Below are 23,215 nucleotides of genomic sequence, written 5' to 3'. Positions count from 1 at the left end.
ACAGGGCGCCTGCATGGGAGTTGGGAGAGTTGGGATACAGGGGCTGGAATACCAGGAGGAAGCAACCCGGCCCCGGGGCCCTGAGCAGAGCAGACCCCAGTGGGGTCCAAAGCAGAGTTTGGACAAAGGAAGAACCAAGTGGCCTGAGACTCTCCACTGCGGAGCTGGAGGGCCCAGGGCTGCTGAGCATCAGGTGCAAGTGGCAGGGCCTGCCTACGGCCCGGGAAAACCGACTTCACAACACTGAGCGGAAAGATTCCTGTATCACCCCAAACTTCTTAACCTTAAAAAGTAAAACCGGGCTTCCCTGGTGGCGCAGTGGTTGAGAGTCCGCCTGCCGATGCAGGGGACACAGGTTCGTGCCCCGGTCCGGGAAGATCCCACATGCCGCGGAGCGGCTGGGCCCGTGAGCCATGGCCGCTGAGCCTGCGTGTCCAGAGCCACGGGAGAGGCCACAACAGTGAGAGGCCCGCGTACCGCAAAAAAAAAAAAAAAAAAGTAAAACCAAATGTTTCTTTACAAAGGCAAATTTTCAGAGAATAAAACATACTTCATGACCTTGAAGAAATACCATAAATAACAGTTTAAAAAGTAACCTAAGTATTATATGAAGAATGGGGTAAAACTAAATCTCCTAATTTAGGAAATTACCTTTCAAGCCAGCAATCCACTCAGCAGATGTCAGAGTAGCTACTCAAAGCTTAAAGCCATGAATTCTGAATTCCCAGGAAGGGGCGGTGGGAACCACGAGGCGCGTCCCTCCACCCGGCCCCCGACGCTCACAGGCCCATCCACACCACTTTCGGCGGCCGAATGGTCACTGCAGAACAGGCAATCCACATCACTTCAGGAAACTTCCTCCCCAAAACTTGGTGTCAATCATCAGAGCCTCCACAGACGTGAAACAAATTTCAGTATTCTTTGAAAGAAGTTCAGGCACAAAGGGGAAAACCAAAAGACCACTACAGCACAAGAGGAGATCTTTATAAAGAGTCTAACTGCTTTTATTACAATGGTGCAAGGTAGTATTTCATCGAACACTCACCAACAGCAAACCGGCATCTTCTATAAAACAATTCCAGAAAGTTCAAACAAGAAAATGAAAGGATACGTTGTCTATACTAATTGTCACACAACACTGCTTAGTGTTTAACCTCCCCATCCTCCAATAAAGCGTAACCATTTCCTAGCAAACACGTGACCAGAAAAGTGTGCTCTGCTTTATTTTGTTTGCCTACACACACATCAGAACATGCCTCACAATTAGAAACGTTTTATGACAACACTCCATGACATGGACATCTACGCGTGCTCGGGATCAGCCAGTTGTACCAAATACCATAAAATACAAAATGATAGGAAATATAAACATCAATTTGTATTTCAAGTTTATAACATTTTATTTACAAAAATAGTCTGGGAGGAAAAGGGTTGAGAGCCCCATACTCGGCCCTGGGTGGAGAGCTATTTTGCGCCGTGTTCTAGGGTTTTCCGTAACAAATCTGAGAGTCGCAGCTGAATTCCTCCAGAATTGGATCTGTGGACTCGAAGCTCGGGTGGAGAGGAGAGCAGGGCGGGGGGGCGGGGGGAGGCTGGGCGCGGAGATGGCTTTGCTGGGCTGCCCGGCACCACGGCACGCGCGCTATGTACAGGAGCCGGTCTCCTCCGGGTCTGAAGGACACTTGCGCACCTGCCGCGACACCACTGGAAGGGCGGTGTCAAAGCCGCCACTAAGACATGACTCCAAAGACGGGGTTGTGGCGGCAGATACTGGGGCCGTACTCCTCGTAGCCCTTCTTGGTGTGACAGACCTGGAAGAACTCCGGCTGCGAGAGGCAACCAGCAGAAGGAGCATAAATGCTCCAGAAGGGAAATGAAACCAAGTCAACGACCAAGCAAATGAGAAACTCTCCTCACCCCAAACCTCCATCCTCTCCCCGATGGCCTCTGTCACAGATTCTGACCTCTTCAAAGCAGGAGCTTATGCCATTTTTTCCAAACTTATTCAGCTTCTATTTAGGAACAACTACGTGCTCGCCCTAAATCAGCAGTTTGTTAGCTAGTCCCAAATTTGAGGCAAGAAAGTAGTAATTACTCGGAAAAGTCACTGGAACTAATGATTAATGCAAGATGTTTTAGGTTATTTTTGGATTCTCTTATCCATATTCTCTGTAACCCCTAATTGGCAAGGATGCTTACGAATTAGCTGTGCAGTTTAAATGGTCATTAAAGTTATTTTTTCTATCTCCGAATTAAACGTGCGGCTGTTTAGAGCCACACACAATTAGAACACACATAATTTAACCTCCAGAAGACAGTATTTATTCAAACTCAGCAGAGAACACAGAGATGAAAAGACAGCACAATCTAGAAAAGGACTTACAGTTGAGGCCAGCATCGAGCCTCCGAACCACACCGCATAGCGCTGCATATGATGTGTTATCACCTGGACCTCCACGGGCTTGGGCTGGAAGGGGAAGTGATGTGTGCTGACTCACCTGTGCAGATGCCCTTCCACACCCTGACGCCCTTCCACCTACTGGACGGGGCTCCACTCTGAGGGCCTCCTCCCAACCCGCAAGCCCTGCCCTCAGGTTCAAGCACCTCTGCACTCCGCCCTAAAAGGAAGGTTCTCAGCTGCTCCTGCTGCCAAATCCACCTGGCCCCCAGCCCCCAGCCCCCTCCCACCCCCCACCCCCGCCCGGCCCCAGGAGGTGAAAAGAACAAAGCACACAAGTCAGGGCAGGTTACCTCTATCTAAAGGCACTTTAAAAAGTAAAATATCCAAGCAAATAACCCAACTGCTTTTTTTTAACTAAACAAATTAGATGTTGTAGCATTTAGAGAGAATTCCAAATAACACTAAGTGTCCCAAAAATACTATAAAAATTACACTTTGCCAACAGTGTGATCCCACTAGGTGAGGACACACAGGTTAGCTCCCATTCACCCCACACCAAAGCCCAAGCTTGCTTGGGTAAACTGAGTAAATTCACCAGCTAGTCAAGAATTATTATCTTGGAGGAACACAGCATGAATGCCCTGCTCGTGTTAGTTATCTGAGTTTAATGAGAATGTTCCCAAAGGACGTCAAAGTTCCTCACTGTGAACTGACCCATCTCCTTGGGATGCTGGTCATTACACTCCACGCCTGACCTCTTACACAAAGGAAACTGCTGGCGTGCGTGGGCCGGTGGGCAGTGTAAAGCTGCGCAGCTGCCTCACGAGGTCCGTACCCGCCCTGACCGCACACCTGGGGTGAGTCCAGGTGACAAACCTCTGAAGTCACTTCACACGGTGGCTGAGAGTGGCTGCAACTTGCACTTCTCCCTCGCTGCCCAGACGGGCACGCCCACCGGCCTGTGCTGGCGAGGGGCCTCACCTTTATTCTGCCGCCACTGAGCTCCTCGCTGAGTCTCAGTCTGGCGTCCACCACCCTTTTTAAGTCTCTCTGCAGGCGACGTCCAAAGTCCCTGAACATCGTCGAGCCCCCCGAAAGAACGACATTCTAAAAGACACAAAGCAGAGGTTTCCTTGCATGAAATCACCCGCCCACGCTGGCCTAGTGACCTGCCCACGACACACCCCACGCGCCCAGTCGCTTGTTTGAATAACACACTTCAATCTACGTGAAAAGATGATCACCGAAGCAGAGCTAATGCTATCGAGAAAGTATAAACTGTACTTTTCTTCCTGTGTCACAAATTCTTTCTCTTGGTGCTCGTCCTCAATTATAACCAAGTGAAAACACACTGCCTGTTCCATTTCTCAAAGGGCCATCTTCTACCAACACCCCTCCCCGTTTTCTCTTGACAAACTGCAAATCTAGATCTTTCAGACAACATCCTGCCCCAGGATCAACATCACGAATAATCACTGCTGCACCCGGTCACCCGTGGAGAAATCGCTCAGAAACAACAGGAGACGGTTCGGCTCCTATCAGGGTCAAGGGGCCACCAACCCATGCTGCTCTCAGGGGTCACCCCTGCTCACCGACACTCCTCCTCGACCTGGCCAGGAGCTGAGAGAACCAGGACCAAGTCCCAGACAGGTCAGGTGGCAACCTTACTAGAGTAAAACAAGGGCATTCTGATCCCCACCTTCTTGAAGAGACAGGTCTCTTCACCTGCTAACACCTTCACATGAACTGTGTATCTGTTTGCTACTGAGAATCACCATTTAAAAGCGTTCTTGATATTCTGGGCATCATATCTTAGAATAAGCCTCACAGTTCAATTCTCGACTTCATAAATTATATTGATAAAAAAACTTTATCTAAATCCATCCTGCTCTTCCAATTCTGTCACATGCACTGCTAGCACTCTTTCTAGCATTTTTCTCTCCAGTCCAGGATACAGTCTTGGGTCAGTTGCTGCAATTACTTCTCATATCTCTGTAATGGATTTTTTAATTTAAAAATTAACTCACCAGGGTATGAAAACGATTGTTCATTAAGATCAGAAGCATTGCATTGCTTTCAAAGGTGTAACACATAAGATTCATTTTTTCATTCATTCACACAACAATAAAAACGGTGCTGTGGGGCTTCCCTGGTGGTGCAGTGGTTGAGAGTCCGCCTGCCAATGCAGGGGACACGGATTTGAGCCCTGGTCTGGGAAGATCCCACATGCCACGGAGCAACTAAGCCCATGAGCCACAACTACTGAGACTGTGCATCTGGAGCCTGTGCTCCACAAAGGTAGAGGCCGTGACAGTGAGAGGCCCGCGCGCCGCGATGAAGAGTGGTCCCCACTTGCCGCAACTAGAGAAAGCCCTCGCACAGAAACGAAGACCCAACACAGCCAAAAATAAATAAATAAAAATTTAAAAAAAAAGGTGCCGTGTATACACTGTGTATACGTGGTCAGATGATTTTAGACAAAGTAGCCAAGATACTACAACAGGAAAAGACTAGTCTTTGCAACAAATGATGCTGAATAATTAATATCCACAGAGGAGAAATGAACATTTGCTTACTTGCCTTACTTCACACACACAATTTAACTCAATATGGATCACAGATTTAAATGCAAGGGCTAAAACTTACAGAGCTTCTAGAAGAAAATATTTTCTTAAAGTCTTCATGACTATGATGTAGGCAAAGATGTCTTTGATCGAACATAAAAAGCGTGAACCATAAAAAATAAAAACTGATAAATTGAACTTTATAAAATGAAAACTTCTGTTCTTCAAAAGATACCACTAAGGAAATGAAAAGACAAGCCACAGACTAGGAAAAAGTATCTGCAATACATACGTCTAACAAAGGACTTATATCCAGAATATAAAAAGAACTCTTACAACTCAATAATAATATAAACAAGCCAATTGAAAAATGGGCAAAAGATTCAAGCAGACATTTCACAAAAGAAGATGCACACATGACCGATAAGTACGTGAAAAGAGAGGCAACAGCATTTGTAATCAGGATCATACAAACCAAATCCATTACACACCAAGTTTAGGTTAAAATACAAACAAATGAAACTCTTGCACATCGCTGGTGGAAGTATGAATGATACAACCACTTTGGGAAAAGTTCAGTCGTTTTTATAAAGTCAGTGGTTACTGTTTTCTTTCCTAAAGACTTTGGCACTTCTCAAATTTTCTAAATGCATTTTAAGCCAGAAACGATCATCCTCTCTCACCTGTAGAGTCTACGTTTCCTACACTAAGACGGTGTTTTATGGTGCTGTCCGCTGACCTGCTGAAAGGCCGCGGAGCCCAATTTGCACAGCACCTCCTCACTCAGTGCGGCTTGTGCCATCTGCTTACCCAGACCACCGTGTGGACTGGGTTCTTCTACAGACTGCAGCTTACTCTGCTGCGTAACTGTTTATCCCATGATGCCAAATAAAAGCCTCAATCGTAAACTACCTCTACAAAAGCAAGGGCCCTGTCTTTATGCTAGTAAAGAACATCCTAGCACACATCATCATGAACACTACACACAGCCTGTTAGCCACCTGACGTTTAAGCCAGAAAGACAAAGTCTATGTTAATAATAAGCTCGTTCAATACCTTATATAGTATTAAAAATAACAAAAACCGCCAGTCCTGTGACGCTAAGTATATTCTGTGCTGGAGACTCTATTCGTACTCTTATCCTGTCTGACAGACACGCCGTGCCCCTACCCACCATGCTATTCCTCCGTTAACCAGAGGCACAAAGTAAGATGCTCACAGCGAAGTCTCCACCCCCACCACTCGCTACAGGTTAAGATGACAACTCTCCCGGCAACCACCCCTACGTGGAAATTTTGAAAGGCTTATACCTCTTTAGGGACAAGAGCTTTTTTTAAAATAAAAAAATTCACAGCTTTTTAGGGAAGCATGCAACTTACTCTGTTGCAGCACTTCTGAAACTTTTTTTTAAATATTTATTTTTGGCCACGTTAGGTCTTAGTTGTGGCACGCAGGCTCTCTAGTTGTGGCGCATGGGCTCAGTAGTTGCGGCGCGAGGGCTTAGTTGCCCCACGGCATGTAGGATCTTAGTCCCCAACCAGGGATCGAACCGGCGTCCCCTGCGTTGCAACACAGATTCTTAAGCACTGGACGGCACAAGAGCTTTTTTACTCTTAGACGGAACCCAAAGACTGCAATCCCAGCAAAGCTTGAACAAACTTACTTCTCAAAGATGGGCCGTATGATGCCCCGCCCTGTCCTAGAGGAAATCCAACTCCAAGCTGGCTCGAAATGGCTGCCTGACCGTAGGAGACGTAACAACCGACGACAAATGTCTTCCGAGAATTACCTGCATGTCTCCTCCCCCAGTTACTCCTCTTCTCCCCTCAGCTGCTGTAACCTGGCCTCTGCCCGCATCCTCACCTCGACCCTCGTCCTGCGTGACCTCTGGGCGTCACCTGACACGGCTGATGGCAGCTGTCTCCCCTTGACTCCCAGAGTGTTCTTTCTCTTCTCTCTTCGACTGCTCCTTCCTGGCTTCTTGGATGGTTAACTCTGTGTGTCAGCTTGGTCTGGCCACAGCACCCAATGACTGACCCACACGGCAACCTCGGTGTCGCTGTGAAGGTACTTTGCAGATGTGGTCAACGCTAAGAGCGTCCTCCCTAACGCGGATTGGGCCTCTTCCAAGGAGCCAGAGGCCCTGGGCGCAAGAATGAGGCGCTGGCCTCAAGCCCGACACACTCCCGTCAGGGTCTATCCTGGTGCCCACGTGAGGCCGGGCCCTCCTTGGAGGCTCAGTGCACATTTGCTCAACGTTGTCAAAACGGTGTCAAAACAGTCACCATCGGCCCCTCCTCACTCTCTCATAACAATAAGCCTCTGGAAGTTCCTCTCCACCTGGCAGGTCAGTGCTCAGCTGTGACATCACTCTTCCCTCCCCAGCAGCACACGGATCCTGCCATTCCTGGACACCTGGGCAGGAAGCATCAACTACGGGGGTGCGCGTGGAGCCGGGGCTGGACCAGCAAGCCCTGGGCCTGCTCTGTCCACCACCTGGCCCCAAACCACCCGCTCATCTGCTCACACGTCACACTGCACTTGGGAATCTCACCTGAATAGAAGGCCTACTGTGAAAAGGGTTGAACAAACCAATAACGTCTTAAAACGTGTATTTCGCTCTCTCAAGTATTAAAGATATTTCAACTCGTTCACCATTAAGACTAAAAATACATATATAACTCACTTTGCAATAGCTCCTCCGATTTAAAAGGTATTAACATACTTACATAGAACCCAATTCAAGCAATCTGTTCCAGAAAAATAATTCCTTGAACCACATCAAGATGCAGTCACGTCTGCTTGACAACACAACGAATGAGATGTTTTAACAACCCCCAGCCCACTGCCAAAGCAGGTCTAAAAATATTTATTTGCCAGCCCCGCTCTCCCTCCTGGACTTGGTGCCCACCACCTTCAGTACCACTCTGGGCTCCACCCGGAGCAGGGTTCTGCAGCCTCTGCCCTGCGCCTGCGCTCCCACCTATGCCAAGTGGCTTGCACCCCCACCTCATCTCTGCAGGCCGAGCCCTCAGACCAGCTCCCTGCCACCTTCTCCAAGCCCTCCTTGAGCCCCTCTCATTAACTTTCCGTGACACCTCAATAAACGACATTTAGCTTGCGGTGGTTCCCGTGAGAATTATTTCGGTATTATTTTTAGCGTTTTTATAAGCTCTTCAAGACAAGATCCATCTCTCATACATACTTAAATCCTCTAAGTTAACAATAGTGTCTTGTATTTAGTAGAGACCCAGCTGCATTACAAAGCAACTCAAAATTGGCTTTGCCCTCGAGTAAAGCATGAAAGCTACTAAACGCTGACTAACCCCAGAGCGAACTAGTTGCTAACAGTGGTTCTCAATTTAGCTGCACATTAAAATCATCTGGGAAGCTTTTAAAATCCGGATGCCCAAAACAGTTACATCAGAATCTCTGGGGGTGGGACCCAGACATCAGTATATTTTAATGCTGCTGGGGTGACGCCCATGGACAGCCAGGGCCGAAAACGTCTTGTTTCAAGCAGCACCTGCTGCTTGCAATGACTTGGCTTCGTGGGGAAATCACAGGCCTCCCAGACTTGGCTCTCACACACGAGTCCCCTCCAGACCCGACCTCCATCATACTTAGAGACTGAACAGAAAAAGGGGGCATGTGAATACCCTTCTGATCTACAGGCCAGACTGAAATAGAAATTAGATTATAACTCCTTTTGTCCAAAATAACTGTTCTACGTTTTTGAAGATTCTAAATTTTCAAAGTCACATTTCATTCTCCACCGACTTCTTTCCCTTGTGCACCAGCCTGAGGAAGGTGTTAACTCAGGACCAAGAAGGTCTCGGGTGCTTCCTCCTGCCCGCTTCTCCGTAAGCAGCTCCACCTACAGTTCCCAAGACTGAGCCTGGGAAACATAAGAGGTTCAGGCCCGACTGGTCCAGACAGCGCCTTTGGGAGAAGGTGAGGCAACGGGGAGACCCCTTCCTCTGAGGCTGAGAAGCAAAGCCCTTCCCGCGGGGCCTGTGGCTTCCCCTCTGGCTGGTTCGGCCACCTCGGCCGCCCGTCTGAGCCTGTGGGCACTGCAGGGACAGTGCACCGAGGCAGGAGTCAGGAAACAAGCCTCCTGGAGGGGCACCTTGCCCGGGCACGGAATCCAGCAGGGCACAGCAGATGGGCTGCTTCCCGTGGGCAATCATGAGTTTCTTCGGGTACGAACCTGCTTCCTACTTCTTTAGTGGTTACTGAGTACTTTTTAAGCCCCACGGCACGTGTCTGGGACACTGACAAAAGGGGGCCCAGCAGGTAGGAAGAAACATCGGTAACAGAGGAGGGAATGACAAAGTAACGGTAAGACTGGAGAGGAAAGACGTGCTACCTAAAGACACGTGAACACAGCTCTCCAGAGCGAGACGCCCACGTGCTCTGCAGAAGCACTTGTATGTAGTATGTCTCTAATTACTTTCAAAATCCCACAAACTGTACATCTGTGCATTTCATGAACACAGATGTCACGGTGGAAGGTTCTTTCCACAGCAAGCTCACGGCTAAACTCTGGAGGGGGAGGAGGAAAGCGGGACCAAAAGTTCACAGTGAATCCGAAGAACAAGGCCGCCCGCCCGGGATGCTGCCCCCGGAGCCCGGAACACGCGGTGACGGCCTCTGGACACGAGGGGGCAGAGCAGTGGCCGGCGGGGGCCACAGGGCCCTGCGGTGAGAGGAGACTTTCCCAACAGCAGCCCTGGCTGCAGTCAGCGAATGAGTGCGTGAGGCCTGAGCCGGAAAGTGTGAGAATCGCGCTTCCCACCTACATCCCCAACGCCTGTTTTCACATACAAAGTTCCTGGGAACACAGACCCTCCTGGTCACTCACGTGTTCTCTGGCAGCAACACAGACCGAATGGCCCACAAAGCTGAAAATACTTACCATCTGGCCCTTTGCAGAAAGAGCTGGCCAACCCCTGGTCTAAAACCACCACGGGGAAAAGCATGACGACAGCCATTATTACCCAGCAGGCAAGCACGCAGGAAAGGGCATGTTTAGGCTTCGATGTTACACCTGCATTCACTCATCGAGCCCTTTGTTCTGGAAACAAGTCCCTTTCGTGGTGGCCGTGGCGGAGGTGCCAGCAGACAGTCCTCACCCACCCCACGCCCAGGGCTGGCAGTGTGGCTGGGCCACGTGGCAGCGACGGGCCACAGGCGGGAGCCAGGTGCCTGCCAGCCGGCTCCCACGCAGGGGTGACCACCAGCGTGACACTCCAGGGGAGCCGCCTCACAGGGGACAGTCCGTGAACACACAAGTGAACGTGTGCTGCGAGCACCGAGACGCCAGGGCTAGCTTCTCACCTGCTGGGTGGCAGCGCAGACCGGGCCCCGCTGTATCCCTCCTTCCCCACGGGGTACAGAGCCCAACAAAGGAGAAAAACACGGCCCACCCCCAGTCAGCCCCCCACCAAGCCTACTGAGATCCTAAACCACTCGAAAGCCTACCGTAACTCGGCCAAGGTCCCGCACAGAAGCACTAACACGGCCGGCGGAGCAGGGCCAGGCAACCAGGGCCAAGCAGAAAGCCCTCGAACACCTCAGGGAAGAAATGACTTTTCCAGGGGGTGAAGCAGTCGAGACAGGGTTTCCCTCTTTGAGGAATCGTCTTCCTGCCACATTTTACATAATCTTCAGTGTGATGTGGTGGAAAAAGCACAAGTTTTCAAAGGTGTGGCAAGTGGACTCAAAATCCAACCCTGCCACTTAGCTAAGTGATCCTACCCGGAGCTTAACCCCTCTCAAAACTCAACTGTCTGTCGGACAGCTACACATAAAAGAATGAAATTATAACACTCTCTAATCCCATGTACAAAAACCAACTCAAAATGGATTAAAGACCTAAATGTAAGACCAGAGGCCATAAAACTTCTAGAAGAAAACACAGGCAGAGCACTCTTTGACATAAATCATAGCAATATTTTTTGGATCCGTCTCCTAAAGCAAAGAAAATAAAAGCAAAAATAAACAAATGGGACCTAATTAAACTTAAAACGTTTGCACAGCAAAGGAAACCATCAATAAAACGAAAAGACAACCGATTGAATGGGAGAAAATATTTGCAAATGATATGACTGATAAGGGGTTAATATCCAAAATATATAAACAGCTCATACAACTCAACATGAGAAAAAACAAACGACCCAATCAAAAAATGGGCAGAGGATCTGAACAGACGTTTTTCCAAAGAAGACATACAGATGGCCAAAAGGCACGTGAAAAGTTTCTCAACACCGTTAATCATCAGAGAAATGCAAATTAAAACCACAATGAGCTGTCACCTCACACCTGTCAGAATGGCTATCATCAAAAATACCACAAAAACAAATGCTGGAGAGGGTGTGGAGAAAATGGAACCCTTGTGCACTGTTGGTGGGAATGTAAATTGGTGCAGCCACTATGGAGAACAGTAGGGAGGTTTCTCGAAAAGCTAAAAATAGAACTACCTAATGATCTAGCAATTCCACTTCTGGGTATTTATCCAAAAAAAATGAAAACACTTGGGGCTCCCCTGGTGGCGCGGTGGTTGGGAGTCTGCCTGCCGATGCGGGTTCGTGCCCCGGTCCGGGAAGATCCCACATGCTGCGGAGCGGCTGCTCCTGTGAGTCGGCTGCTGAGCCTGCGCATCCGGAGCCTGTGCTCCACAACGGGAGAGGCCACAGCAGTGAGAGGCCCGCGTACCGCAAAAAAAAAAAAAAAAAAATGAAAACACTTAACTCAAAAAGATATATGCACCCCTAAGTTCATAGCAGCATTACTTACAATTGCCAAGATATGGAAGCAACCTAAGCGACCATCAACAGATGAATGGATAAAGAAAAATGTGGTGTGTGTGTGTGTGTATATATATATATATATATATACACACACACACATATACATACATACACACATACACAAGGGAATATTACTCAGCCATAAATAAGAATGAAATGTTGCCATTTGCAGCAACATGGATGGACTTGGAGGGTATTATGCTAAGTGAAACAAATCAGAGAAAGACAAATACTATATGAGCTCACTTATATGTGGAATCTTAAAAAGAAAACAAACCAGTGAACATAACAAAAACAAAGCAGACTCACAGACATACAAAACAAACTAATGGTTACCAGTGGAGAGAGGGAAGGGGCGAGGGGCAAGACAGGAGTAGGGGATTAAGAGGTACAAACTACTATGTATAAAATAAACAGGCTACAAGGATATACTGTACAAAAACAGGGAATATAGCCAATATTTTATAACAACTAGGAATGGAATATAGCCTTTAAAAATTGAAAATCACTAGGTTGTACACCTAAAACTTACATAATATTGTACATCAACTATACCTCAATAATTTTTTTTAGACGTCCAAGACCAGTTTGCTCCACTTGACCCAGGTCCCTCTAGTTTTGCCTCCTTTTCCCATCTCTGGGGCTCAGGGCCATCATCTATTAAACAAGGAGCCCAGGTTACAAGGCCATCTCTACTTCCTGTAAATGTACTGAAAGTGAACTAAACTGTCTGATGAGAAAAAATCTCACCTATGAACAATCTGTAACTGCTGGCAGAAGTTTCTTTTCCGTTAGGATGAAATAAAGACTAAAGAGTGGGGCTTCCCTGGTGGCGCAGTGGTTGGGAGTCCACCTGCCGATGCAGGGGACACAGGTTCGTGCCCTGGCCTGGGAAGATCCCACATGCCGCAGAGCGGCTGGGCCCATGAGCCATGGCCGCTGAGCCTGCGCATCCGGAGCCTGTGCTCCGCAACGGGAGAGGCCACAACAGTGAGAGGCCCACGTAACACACACACACACACAAAAAAAACTAAAGAGTGCACACCTGTTCCTTGCTTTCATGGACAAGAAGACACAGCTGATGTTAAGTGAGATTTAAGAAGTAGGGAGAGCAAGGCATGTATTTTACTAACCTTACTAATACTCCCACCTGTCTCTAGTTTCCCTTTCTTGCACATTTTGTTGGAGGACAGAGCTGTTTAATTAAGCACATGTAACAATAAAAATAGAATTATAATTTGTTTTCACCCATAAAAAGTTGTCTACATAGGAAAATGTTTTCCAATAATAAGAATAACATTTGTTAACTCTAAAATTTCAATCTTAAAACACAAGTAGAAGGTAAAAGTTATGCATCTTCTACCCCCGAAGGTATGTTATTTTCTTTAAGAGTTTAGCATTCATTCAAAACCTTTTCAATATATATATGCAAACTATATTTTTAAATAAAGTAATACTACGTGTAAACTTTACAACTTGCTTTTTCACTTAACAATGTATACTATAGACATCTTTTCATTTCAGTTTACACTGATTCACCTCATTCTTTTTAAAGACTGCGTAGTATCCCATTGTGTAGATGAAACAAAATTTATTAAGCCCTCACTCCTGAGCCTGATACGCTCCTCTTTAAACTCAAGTCCCTGGGCTGAGAAGGTAAGACAGGGCAGAGGCTGAGGGCTGAAAATTACATGAGTATTTTCTACCTGACTGCTTCATTTCAGGCTCTGACCTCTTCCTGGCAACAGCACATTTGGCACAAACCTAAATATGCATGAAGCAAGACCAGTGAATTCATGGAAACCATGAGGGGAAGGATACCCTTCATCTTTCCATCAATACGTAAGGTTAAAATTGTCCAGTTTAAAATACAGCTGGCCAGGTAAGAATAAAGCCATGAGAATACTTAAACACTTCTGGTGAGCTGAGTCCTATTTCCAAACATTTAAGTCATCTCCACTCCAAGAAAAATATTTCACCAGTATGCTGGCCTTTAACAAATCCTGTAAGACAGGAGTGAAACAGGAACATCTGCATACTGACGTTAAGAACCAATTATTCCAAGAATGCTGGGCCTTTAACTGTGCAATGAACCCGAGCACCTTACCCTTATAAGGTATAAGCTTATACCTTATACAGCGGACGACGGACATCGATGGGGCAGCTCTGAATGACTTCATCAACAACGTCCGAGATGGACTCCATAAAGTCTGGGTTGGCAAACTGATTTCATATAAATATAAAAGAAACATTACACATTTCTCTCAATAACCTTTTTAAAAAGTAACTAACAAATACAAAATGTACTATACCGTTAAAACCATCACACTGGAATGACTACGTCAAATGTTCATACGTCAGAAGAACCCAAGTGACTGTGCATGGGGTGATGGTGACACGTGCCCTCAGGAGATGACATGTGTGGGGTCAGCAAGGGGAAAACATCAAAGAGTAGCAAAAACAGACCAGCTCTGCATTAGGACACACGGTGAATCCTGCTGTCAGAGTGTGAAACGCGTGTGCATGATGTATGTGACATGTAATGAAAACGCCACGAATACACAATAAGTATACCACTTATGAATATTAACATCATGATAAAACTAGCCATGATATAGGAAAAAAACACAGTCAATGAAAGATCACACTGTGAACCTGAGCTAGAAGCCTGGGGAGGGTTCGGGGCGGGGGGGTGGCTTTTAAATGAAACAGTCAATATGGTAGCAATCATGTCACTGAGTAAACAGTCTTGGATTCAATTCTGTAAGTTAAATAAGTTAAAGTATAAATAATTCAACTTAAAAAAACTTTAAATACACTTTAAAAATCAAGGAAAGCTTTAACGTACTCAAGGGGAAGAAGGTAACATCCAGTTGCTCACCGGCTGTTCACTGGACGTTTTCGGTTTTATGTCTATTTTAAATCAGTAATATCAAAGGCATGATTATTAGATTATAGTAAGGCATACATTGTGTGCCACTTCCCTATACAAAATGGTCATACACATCTAAAAACAGGCAGCCGCTTGTAACCTACCTATCAAATGTAAACTGAATTAGGCAGAAAAATATACCAAAATACAAATAAAATCCACTTTATTTAAACCTTAAAATGTTGCCTCTTGATGACTGCTTCTGCAAAAGTAATAATAATTCTTTGTGACTATAGTTAAAATGATGATATCTGTAATTCCTAAAGCCCATCTAACTAATGGAAAGGTTAGTCCTCAGACAGAAGCTTTAACTAACTTGCAGCAGGGAACACAGCAGGACCAACTGTCTGGGGTTAAAAGCTGCAACTAGGATGGACCATCACCGAGGATGGAAAGGTTACATGTTACTCTACTCCCATACAAAGGCAGATTGCATTCGGTCCCCGGGATTAACTAGTTTTCATATTACTATGGATTAATTTCATTTCCATTATCTTCTATTGCTCTTAAAGCTTCTCCCTAATCACTCATTATCTCTAACGGAGAACCAAGTCTAAAGAGGGGCATCAGTCAAGCAGGCAACCTGCACAGGGGCTGTAAGAGCTGCAGAGGGTGCAGCGTGTATCCCAGCGTCCTCACGACAGGCGGCCTGAGAGCTGCTCAGGAAACCCCGCTGGGGACTCTCCGTACACACATGAGGTGGCAGTATCGCTCCACATGTGCCACACCTCACACTCAAAAAGCTAACATCTTACCTCCGGGTGAAAGAAAATCTCAGGGCCCAGGAACCTTTCGTAGCCAACATCTATGATGAACTTCTTCTGGTTGACTGCATTGATCCCCGTGTACTGTTTGATCCACTTCTGAGGATCCACATCATACTTGGCAAATTCCTTGACGATATCAGGGCAAATGTAACAGTATTTCTCCTGCAGACACACACACAGAGATGCCACCAGAGTCTGCCCTCTGACAAGTACCCAGCATCAAACACCCTGAAATGAGTCCCACACACACAACTCCAGTATGGACGTGTGGCCAAGCCTCACAGACTTTTCATGACTATGCTCTGGACTTGTAAATCTGCTTCCTTTGCAGCTCGGCTATGAACCTCAGCCTTACCCTATCAAATTTTGCTGCATATCATCTGAAGTGATGTCTAAAGGTATCCCTCTCCGCTTTCCTTATTCCTCCTGGGCCCCTACACAGCGCCTGGCCGGGCACACACCGCCATCCACCCTGCACCAGTAGACCGCATTCCCCACGATGAATGCGGTGGATCTCACCCCCATGCCTACCACGGCCCACCGGTGGGTCGTGAACCTGCTGTGCAGCCCGACACAGCACGGTCATCAGCTCCACGACAGTACTCACTGAGTGCCTAGGCACACGGGATGCGCAAGTGAACAAAACACACACAGACCCCTGCCCACTGGAGCATACGCTCTGGCTAAGTCAAGAGAGTAAAGTGACAGCCGTGATATGTAAGTAAGTGACACAGCACGCTAGAAGGCGGCAGGTACCGCGGACAAAAGAAAAGGCCCACTTAGGCAGGATGGAGCTGCCGTACGCCCATACACGAGAAGCCACTCATGGTTTCCACCCCAGCACCGGACCAGCCTGACAGGTGGAAAGTGTCTCCTCAGCATCTGGTGACGCTCGACTGGGGATCTCTGGGTCGATCATCTGTCCTGAGAGCTAACCTCAGCAGAGCAGCAGGTGGCACTTGGGTGGCAGATTCTGAAAGCAAGCTGCCTGTGGGCAAGGTGGGCTTTGCCCAACACCAGGCACACAGCTGGAGCTCACTACACATTTTAGAAGGACCTCTGAAGGTCTTTTCATGATACTAAGTTTAAAGTTCCTGAGAATCCCTGAAACAGATCCTAATACCATCCTTGATATACTTTGTCGAATTATAAGCTACACAACCCTGCTCACTGACAACAGAGCGAGTCAGTCCACATGACTTCAAATCTACAGACTGGAGACAGAGACGTTACGTTGCCTCAAGAGGCCTGGTCAACTTCTTAGGGCACCTCAGCTGGCTCAACTGATGGCATGAAACGCCTCCTTGAAGCTGGACGGAGAGCAGCCCCGTCAGCCCGAAGTTCTGGACTCCCACTGCAAGGACAGTGTGTGCCAGAGCCCACCAGCCTCAGGCCCACCTGTGACCCTGGGAGTGACAGGATGCAGGGGCTCTAACCACCCTTTCCAGGATCTCCTCCATCACAGAGAGAAGTGAGGCGAGAACGAACAGCAGGGTCGGGGCAGCTCACCTGCGAGAACACAAGGAGTCTCTCGCACGCCCGACCTTCACTGCTGAGCGACACACTGTCAGGGCCGGACTGGGCCAGCTCCGGGCTCAGGGCCAGAACCGGACCCCAGAGAGCCAGCAAGTGAAGGAAATGCCTCCCGATCATCACACTCAGGGCTCTGCTCACCCCACGTCCACCCCGAGGGTCGGGTCCCATTTGTGAAAGAGGGCGTGGTGAGGGAACCTGGATCAGAGATCCAAATCTCTTTCCTTGAAGAAAGGCAAGGAGAGGAAGAGGGAAAGTTGGGGAAATATTTTATTCTAAAAAGGAAGTCTTATGTTGCTTCTATAACCTTCCCACCAGAAGGAAAGGATGGGCCCTGATGCCTTGGCTGGGCATTCGAGGTGCTCCCGTCCTGGGCACACGGGGCAGCAGGCCCCTCCTCACAGGAGCCCTGACCACTGCCAGTGTGCCTGGGCTCAAAACACCTCTGTTCACCAGGAGTGGCGGGTGAAACGCGGAAGTCCCGCCCCCGCCCCATGCTTCCTTTCCTTTTAGCCAGCCCGGTCCTGGGTGCTTAGTGCGAGGAAGCCAGGGAGCAGCGATGGGGGCGCAGGAGAACAGGCTAGATTCCCCTGCGGCTCAGAAGCTAAGTGTATGCTCAAGGCCATGTGTCGTCCCCACGTTTAAATTCTTCTCCAGAAGCAAACAAAACCCTTGCTCCTCATCTATATGAAGATCACGCTTGTATTACTAAGAATCTCTTGCATTTTGGCTTAAAAAAAACACAATAATTTGTCCTAATTTTGCAACCTGAAAAGAAAGCTCCTTTCAACAGGGTCTGTCAACTGCTACATACAGAGTCGTACAAAGACCAGACTGATGGATCGGGTCAAGCAGGCATTTTAAAAAGGAACAATGAGCCATTTTTCTTCTACTCTTACGGATTTAATTTTAAAACCTCCTGTAACTTTTCCGGCATGGTAATTACAGTCTGGAAACTACATGTGGATTCTGCTTTATGATCCCACCCTAGAACAGCATTACTCTGAACGGTAATTCACAGGGCACAGAACCACAGACTACAGGTACTGGGAGGTCAGCCAGTGTGAATACTGGCTGACCTCACAGGATTCCTAATGGTCGCTGCTGCTGCTGCCTGTTCCTTATTCTAGAAATGAACTTGAAGGGAGACGTGGGAGACACGTCCAGCTAACTGAAGGTTCTACCTGCTCAGGCGCCAATGAAACGATGCTGTACTGCGTAGGGCGCTCAATCCCAGCGATCGGGCTGTTCGCATGCGTAGCTGGAAGCTCCACAAGCATAAACAGATCGAGACCCACATTCGTGGGGAGTGGGGAGAAAGGAAGGTGAGGGCGGGGGGTCTCGGCAGCGAGGGAAGCACCCAAACACCTCTCTCACCCGCAAGCCAGCCCCGTTTGCTCCTGCTCTTACCTTGATGGCTTTGGCAGTCTCCAGCGACTGCTCCGGAGGAATCCCCACCTCCCGCTCCCTCAGCAGCTGTTGCATGAAATACGTAATATCTCTCCCTGCGATAGGGATGTGTTTGATGCAGCTCCCAATGACATACCCTTCTGCCTAGGAAGAAGAGGAGACAGACGGTGTGTGAGCGACTCCAGGAGAGAAGGGCTCCCTGGGCGCTAAGTCAGTCTCCCGCCCCGCCCGCGTCACTGCATTTACTGAGTCCCCACTCTGTGCACAGCTCAGGCCTGGAAGTCTTTTCAAACGACCGCTGGCACAATTCCGTTAGTAGAACCGGAGATGCCCTGTAAGCCACCAAAATGACGTCTTCGTCAGGAATGTGAAGAGAAAAACCACATGAAATGGTTCATTTCCAAAAAGTACTGCCGTTTGTCAGAACAATGGATCATCATTTTTTTCTTCCTCTAACAGAAAGGAAGAAGTTTATCTATAAAATCATTAAAACGACTATAAATGGACCTGTATTTAAAAGTCAACAATTTGGTTAGCAGGCAGGACACGGCTTCTAACAACCTGGACTCAATCCGGTTCCACGTCTGTGGGCTGAGTGACCGTGGACACATCTGGCAACATGTTTCATCCTCAGTTCCTTCATCCATAATATGGGGCAAACGGGGTTTATAATACAGAGTTCATGAAACAGAGTAAGTCCAGCTCACAGCCCTGTTTGGGACCAGTAGTTAGGTACTCAGTAAATGGTCCCGTTTACTGTACAAAGAGCGGCACTTGTTAGGAGTGATTCTGGCCAGTTCACCCAAATGCTCTGCCATGTGAGACCACGCTGGGAGGAGCTGCGATCCTCTTGCTGGGCCGCCCCCTGCCAGCGCCAGGAAGGGAGCTACAGCTCTTTGCCCACCGCCCGCAGCTCGGCCCGAGGGCCCACACCTTTTAAAAGGAGGTATACACACACACACACACCCCATATGTGCAGAAAATATGCCTGTAATATACATAAATAACTAGTAACAGGGCTCTCTGAGCAGGGGGCCTGGAGGAGGAAGATGAGAAGGAAGAGGAGGTCTGACTGTCCACTGTGTGTCCCGTTGCAGGCAGCTTCGATTCATCTTCAAAAAAGCAAACTTCAGGGGCTTCCCTGGTGGTGCAGTGGTTGAGAGTCCGCCTGCCGATGCAGGGGACACGGGTTCGTGCCCCGGTCCGGGAAGATCCCACATGCCGCGGAGCGGCTGGGCCCACGAGCCATGGCCGCTGAGCCTGCGCGTCCGGAGCCTGTGCTCCGCAACGGGAGAGACCACAACAGTGAGAGGCCCGCGTACCGCAAAAAAAAAAAAAAAGCAAACTTCAAATAATTCATTTCAATAGTCCACTGGACCGAAAGAAAAATATAGACATTGTCTCTTGAACCTGAATTAGGAATAATTTCTCTAATATTTTGAAAATTAAAACCAAAAAGTGACACTGCAGAGCATTCTGCAAGTCAAAAGGAACAATCTCCCCTTCTTGGCTCTTAAATAAATTTTGAAAAACAAGAAGCAATTTCTCTAAAGCATGAGCTGGGTAAAGCCGTCCACATCTTGTCACAGAACACAGAGCTCATCCTTCAGAGCAGTCGTGCACCACACCTACTGATACCCAAGCTGACAGCTCAGAACGTAAGCCAGGAAGGCCCTCCTGGTGATGTACCCCCGGTGATCAAGCAGAGCCCTGGAGACCCCGAATGACTGCTGACATCCTGATTGCAGAAATTTCCCAGCATGAATCCCAACTTGCCAGCACCGAAGACACTGGATTTCTTCTTCTTTCTCACATACCTGAGTTTAAAGACTCTTGTTACCTTTGCTAAGTACAGTTACGGTTTCTAAAGTGGTATTTTAATTACAGAAGGGTTTTTTCCTTTAATCTCTCCCCTTACCTCCAGTCGGGGGAGGCCTACAGAAAGTGAAGCACTGAACACTCTGCTTACCACTGGGATAGCATGGGTGACCCCATCCCCACTGTCGATGACGATCCCCGTTAACGTACGTTCGCCCACTTGTCGCGAGGTCCAAGACGCTGCTAAGGCCAGCACTGCCTGCACCAAAGACACGGAGACCATCAGCATTCGGGGAAACTCTTCCCAAGGACTGCACCTGATTGTTCTCAGGTTCAATCAATAAGACTTTTCTTACGAGTAACTCTTTCCCTTCCCTATCCTCCATCTTCCCCCCAAAATTCAAATTCCAAATTGAACAACTAACACACAAATTTTGTATACTTCATCTGGAGGGGTCAAGTTTTCAATAAAATAAATCAAAGTTTTGCAAAGAAAAGCCGGAGAGAATCACCAGAGGCAATAGCCTGTGCTATCTCCCAAATTAATTTTCTATGCAAATCCTTCTCCTTTTTCTTAGAAGGGACTGGAATATGCAGAAGACATTTTAGGAGATACTTTTTAAAAATTTATTCCCCAAGATCCCAGTCAATTCCCTTATACAGGGTGGCAGATAAATAACGACATCCAAAACCAACAAAAATCCCCACACTAAGAACAAGTAGCTTCAAAGGAAGTCCTACAAGCTCATGGAACCACAGGAGCCCAAATCCCAAAGGCGGAACCCTCTAGAGACATATGTTTTGTTTTAAAAAGAACCATCATATCAATCTTGTCATCCAGAGAAGAATACATTAGATTCTAAAGCATGTAAAAAGACAAAAGCTGGACAAGCTCTATACCAGCAGTAAAAACATGAAGATATAAATCACAGAACATGGTCTGTACAGTGTTTTGAGTTCAAACCTGAATGGGGTGGGCGTGGTGTGTGTGTGTACGGTGTGGAAAAGGAAGAACGCACAGCACAATCTTACAACAGAGGCCTTGAGAATCACCATTTCTTCCACTATTAGACAGCTAAGGTCATTTGGGAATCATAAAAATCACTTTGTTTTTACCTGAACTGCAATGTAGAGTCCTGGTACATTAAATGATTCAAACATAATTTCTGCAAGATATTCTCTGTTTTCTGGTGTGTTCAGTGGAGGTTCTGTCTGTAAGAAAACATTCACTGTATTTAGTGTTCACCCAAATTTCATGTAACTATATCAGAATCTTAAAAAAGTTAACCTAAAAGCATGTTTTAACTAGGATGCTGTACAACTTCCTGATTTGACAGGTAGCGCACACCCAGAGCATCCTCTAAAGAAATTTGTACTTAAAGAAATTGTCTTAAAGAACTTTGGCTGCGGGGCTTAAAAGCTTTGACACAGGGCTTCCCTGGTGGCGCAGTGGTTGAGAATTCGCCTGCCAATGCAGGGGACATGGGATCGTGCCCCGGTCCGGGAAGATCCCACATGCCGCGGAGAGGCTGGGCCCGTGAGCCATGGCCACTGAGCCTGTGCGTCCGGAGCCTGTGCTCCGCAACGGGAGAGGCCACAACAGTGAGAGGCCCACGTACCACAAAAAAAAAAAAAAAAAAAAAAAAAAAAAAAGCTTTGACACAGCAGAGTAAAGCCCTCTCTGAACACTTCTGCTCTTATTAACCACCCCAAAACAGGAACAAGTTAGAGAAAAGTGAACTCTACCTTCAATAACATAACAGCCAAACACCCTGAAACTGAAGAGCCCGGCAGCAAGTTGCCAAGGGTAGTAATAACCCCACCAAGACGAGTGAGGATGCCAAGAGGGAACACCAGTGACTTCAGACCCCAGGCAAGCTACACAGGTCTCCAGAGGGAGGAAAAGCAGTGAGCCTTGCTTGGAAAAAGACCAGTTTGAGCAGAACAGCTGAGAAGCCTCCCTCCACAAGCCCCACCTGCCATCAGAGCACAGGCCGCAAGGTTAGACGAAGCATCTTTGCCATCAGCTGCGAGGCAGAAAAAGCTGGGCAGAAGCAGCTTCACCCAGACACCTTCCCCCGCCCGGCCTCAACTCACACACACACCCTGTCCAGGAAGAATTCCCCTCATTCAAACATGAGGAAAGAACACAAAGAAACCAGCCAAAGGCCATATAAAGACACTGAAAGAAAAAGAGAGGGAAGAGGGGAAAGTAACAGGAAAAACAAATGGCAGGCAAAAAAACATGTACCCAGAAAAATGTAAAAATACAGCAGATGAAAATCATGATAAAGACATTTCAAAAAATTCAAATATCTATTTTAAAATAATAACCATTATCAAATAGGAGGAAATTAACAGGATTACAGAAAGATAAAAAGAATAAATAAACCTGCTTTTTTGTCATTCAGCAATAGGTTGTGAACATTTTTCCATGTCAATAAATATGGTTATACATCACATATTTAAGCTGCAAAACAAAGAAAGAAAGAAAGAAAGAAAGAATAAATAAAAATTCTCTGGACCTTTTGGCAAAAACTCCCACATTACCCTTTGTTATAGACTGAGCTGTGTCTCCCAAAATACCTAAGTTGAAGCCCAACCCCCAGTGTGACCGCATCTGGGGACGAAGCCTCTGGGGAGGTAATCAAGGTTAAATGAGGTCATGGGGGAAGCCCTAATTCGAGAGGACCAATGTCTTTGTAAGAAAAGGAAGAGACACCAGAGAGCTCTCTCTCGCACACGCACAGAGGAAAGACCGCATGAGGACACTGCGGGAAGGCGGCCATCTGCACACCAGGAAGGAAGGTCTCACCAGAAACCAACCCTGACAGCACGCTGATCTCGGACCTAAAGCCTCCAGAACTGTGAGAAAACAAATGTCTGCTGGGTAAGCCACTCAGCCTGTGGGATTTTGTTATGCTTAGTTCGAGCACCTAAAACACCCTGAAAGGAAAAGTACAGCCAGCCTTGGCCAT

General features: G+C 47.4%; 1 protein-coding gene across 7 annotated transcripts in view; it reads right to left on the bottom strand.

Annotated features, from left to right (window-relative positions):
* Positions 1-404: 404 nt before the first annotated feature.
* The window catches only part of ACTR3B (actin related protein 3B), a 61,821-nt gene continuing 39,010 nt past the window's right edge, over positions 405-23,215 (bottom strand). For 3 of the 7 annotated variants that reach the window (XM_060021172.1, XM_060021174.2, XM_060021176.1), the window contains 8 exons: positions 21,354-21,449; positions 20,389-20,496; positions 18,420-18,563; positions 15,465-15,638; positions 13,908-14,000; positions 3,383-3,508; positions 2,384-2,467; positions 405-1,860 (listed from right to left, as the gene is read on the bottom strand). In XM_060021172.1, the coding sequence (XP_059877155.1) occupies positions 1,465-1,860; positions 2,384-2,467; positions 3,383-3,508; positions 13,908-14,000; positions 15,465-15,638; positions 18,420-18,563; positions 20,389-20,496; positions 21,354-21,449 (1,221 nt within the window). In that variant the 3' untranslated portion in view covers positions 405-1,464. Of the gene's footprint in view, positions 1,861-2,383; positions 2,468-3,382; positions 3,509-13,907; positions 14,001-15,464; positions 15,639-18,419; positions 18,564-20,388; positions 20,497-21,353; positions 21,450-22,629; positions 22,708-23,215 lie in introns of all 7 variants that reach the window. The other 4 variants (XM_060021178.1, XM_060021179.2, XM_060021173.1 and 1 more) reach the window with 4 other exon arrangements.

Source organism: Delphinus delphis, chromosome 9, assembly GCF_949987515.2.
Source record: "Delphinus delphis chromosome 9, mDelDel1.2, whole genome shotgun sequence".
Taxonomy (NCBI): domain Eukaryota; kingdom Metazoa; phylum Chordata; class Mammalia; order Artiodactyla; family Delphinidae; genus Delphinus; species Delphinus delphis.
Note: the sequence above shows the minus strand (reverse complement) of the source record. Positions and strands in the feature narration are given on the sequence as shown.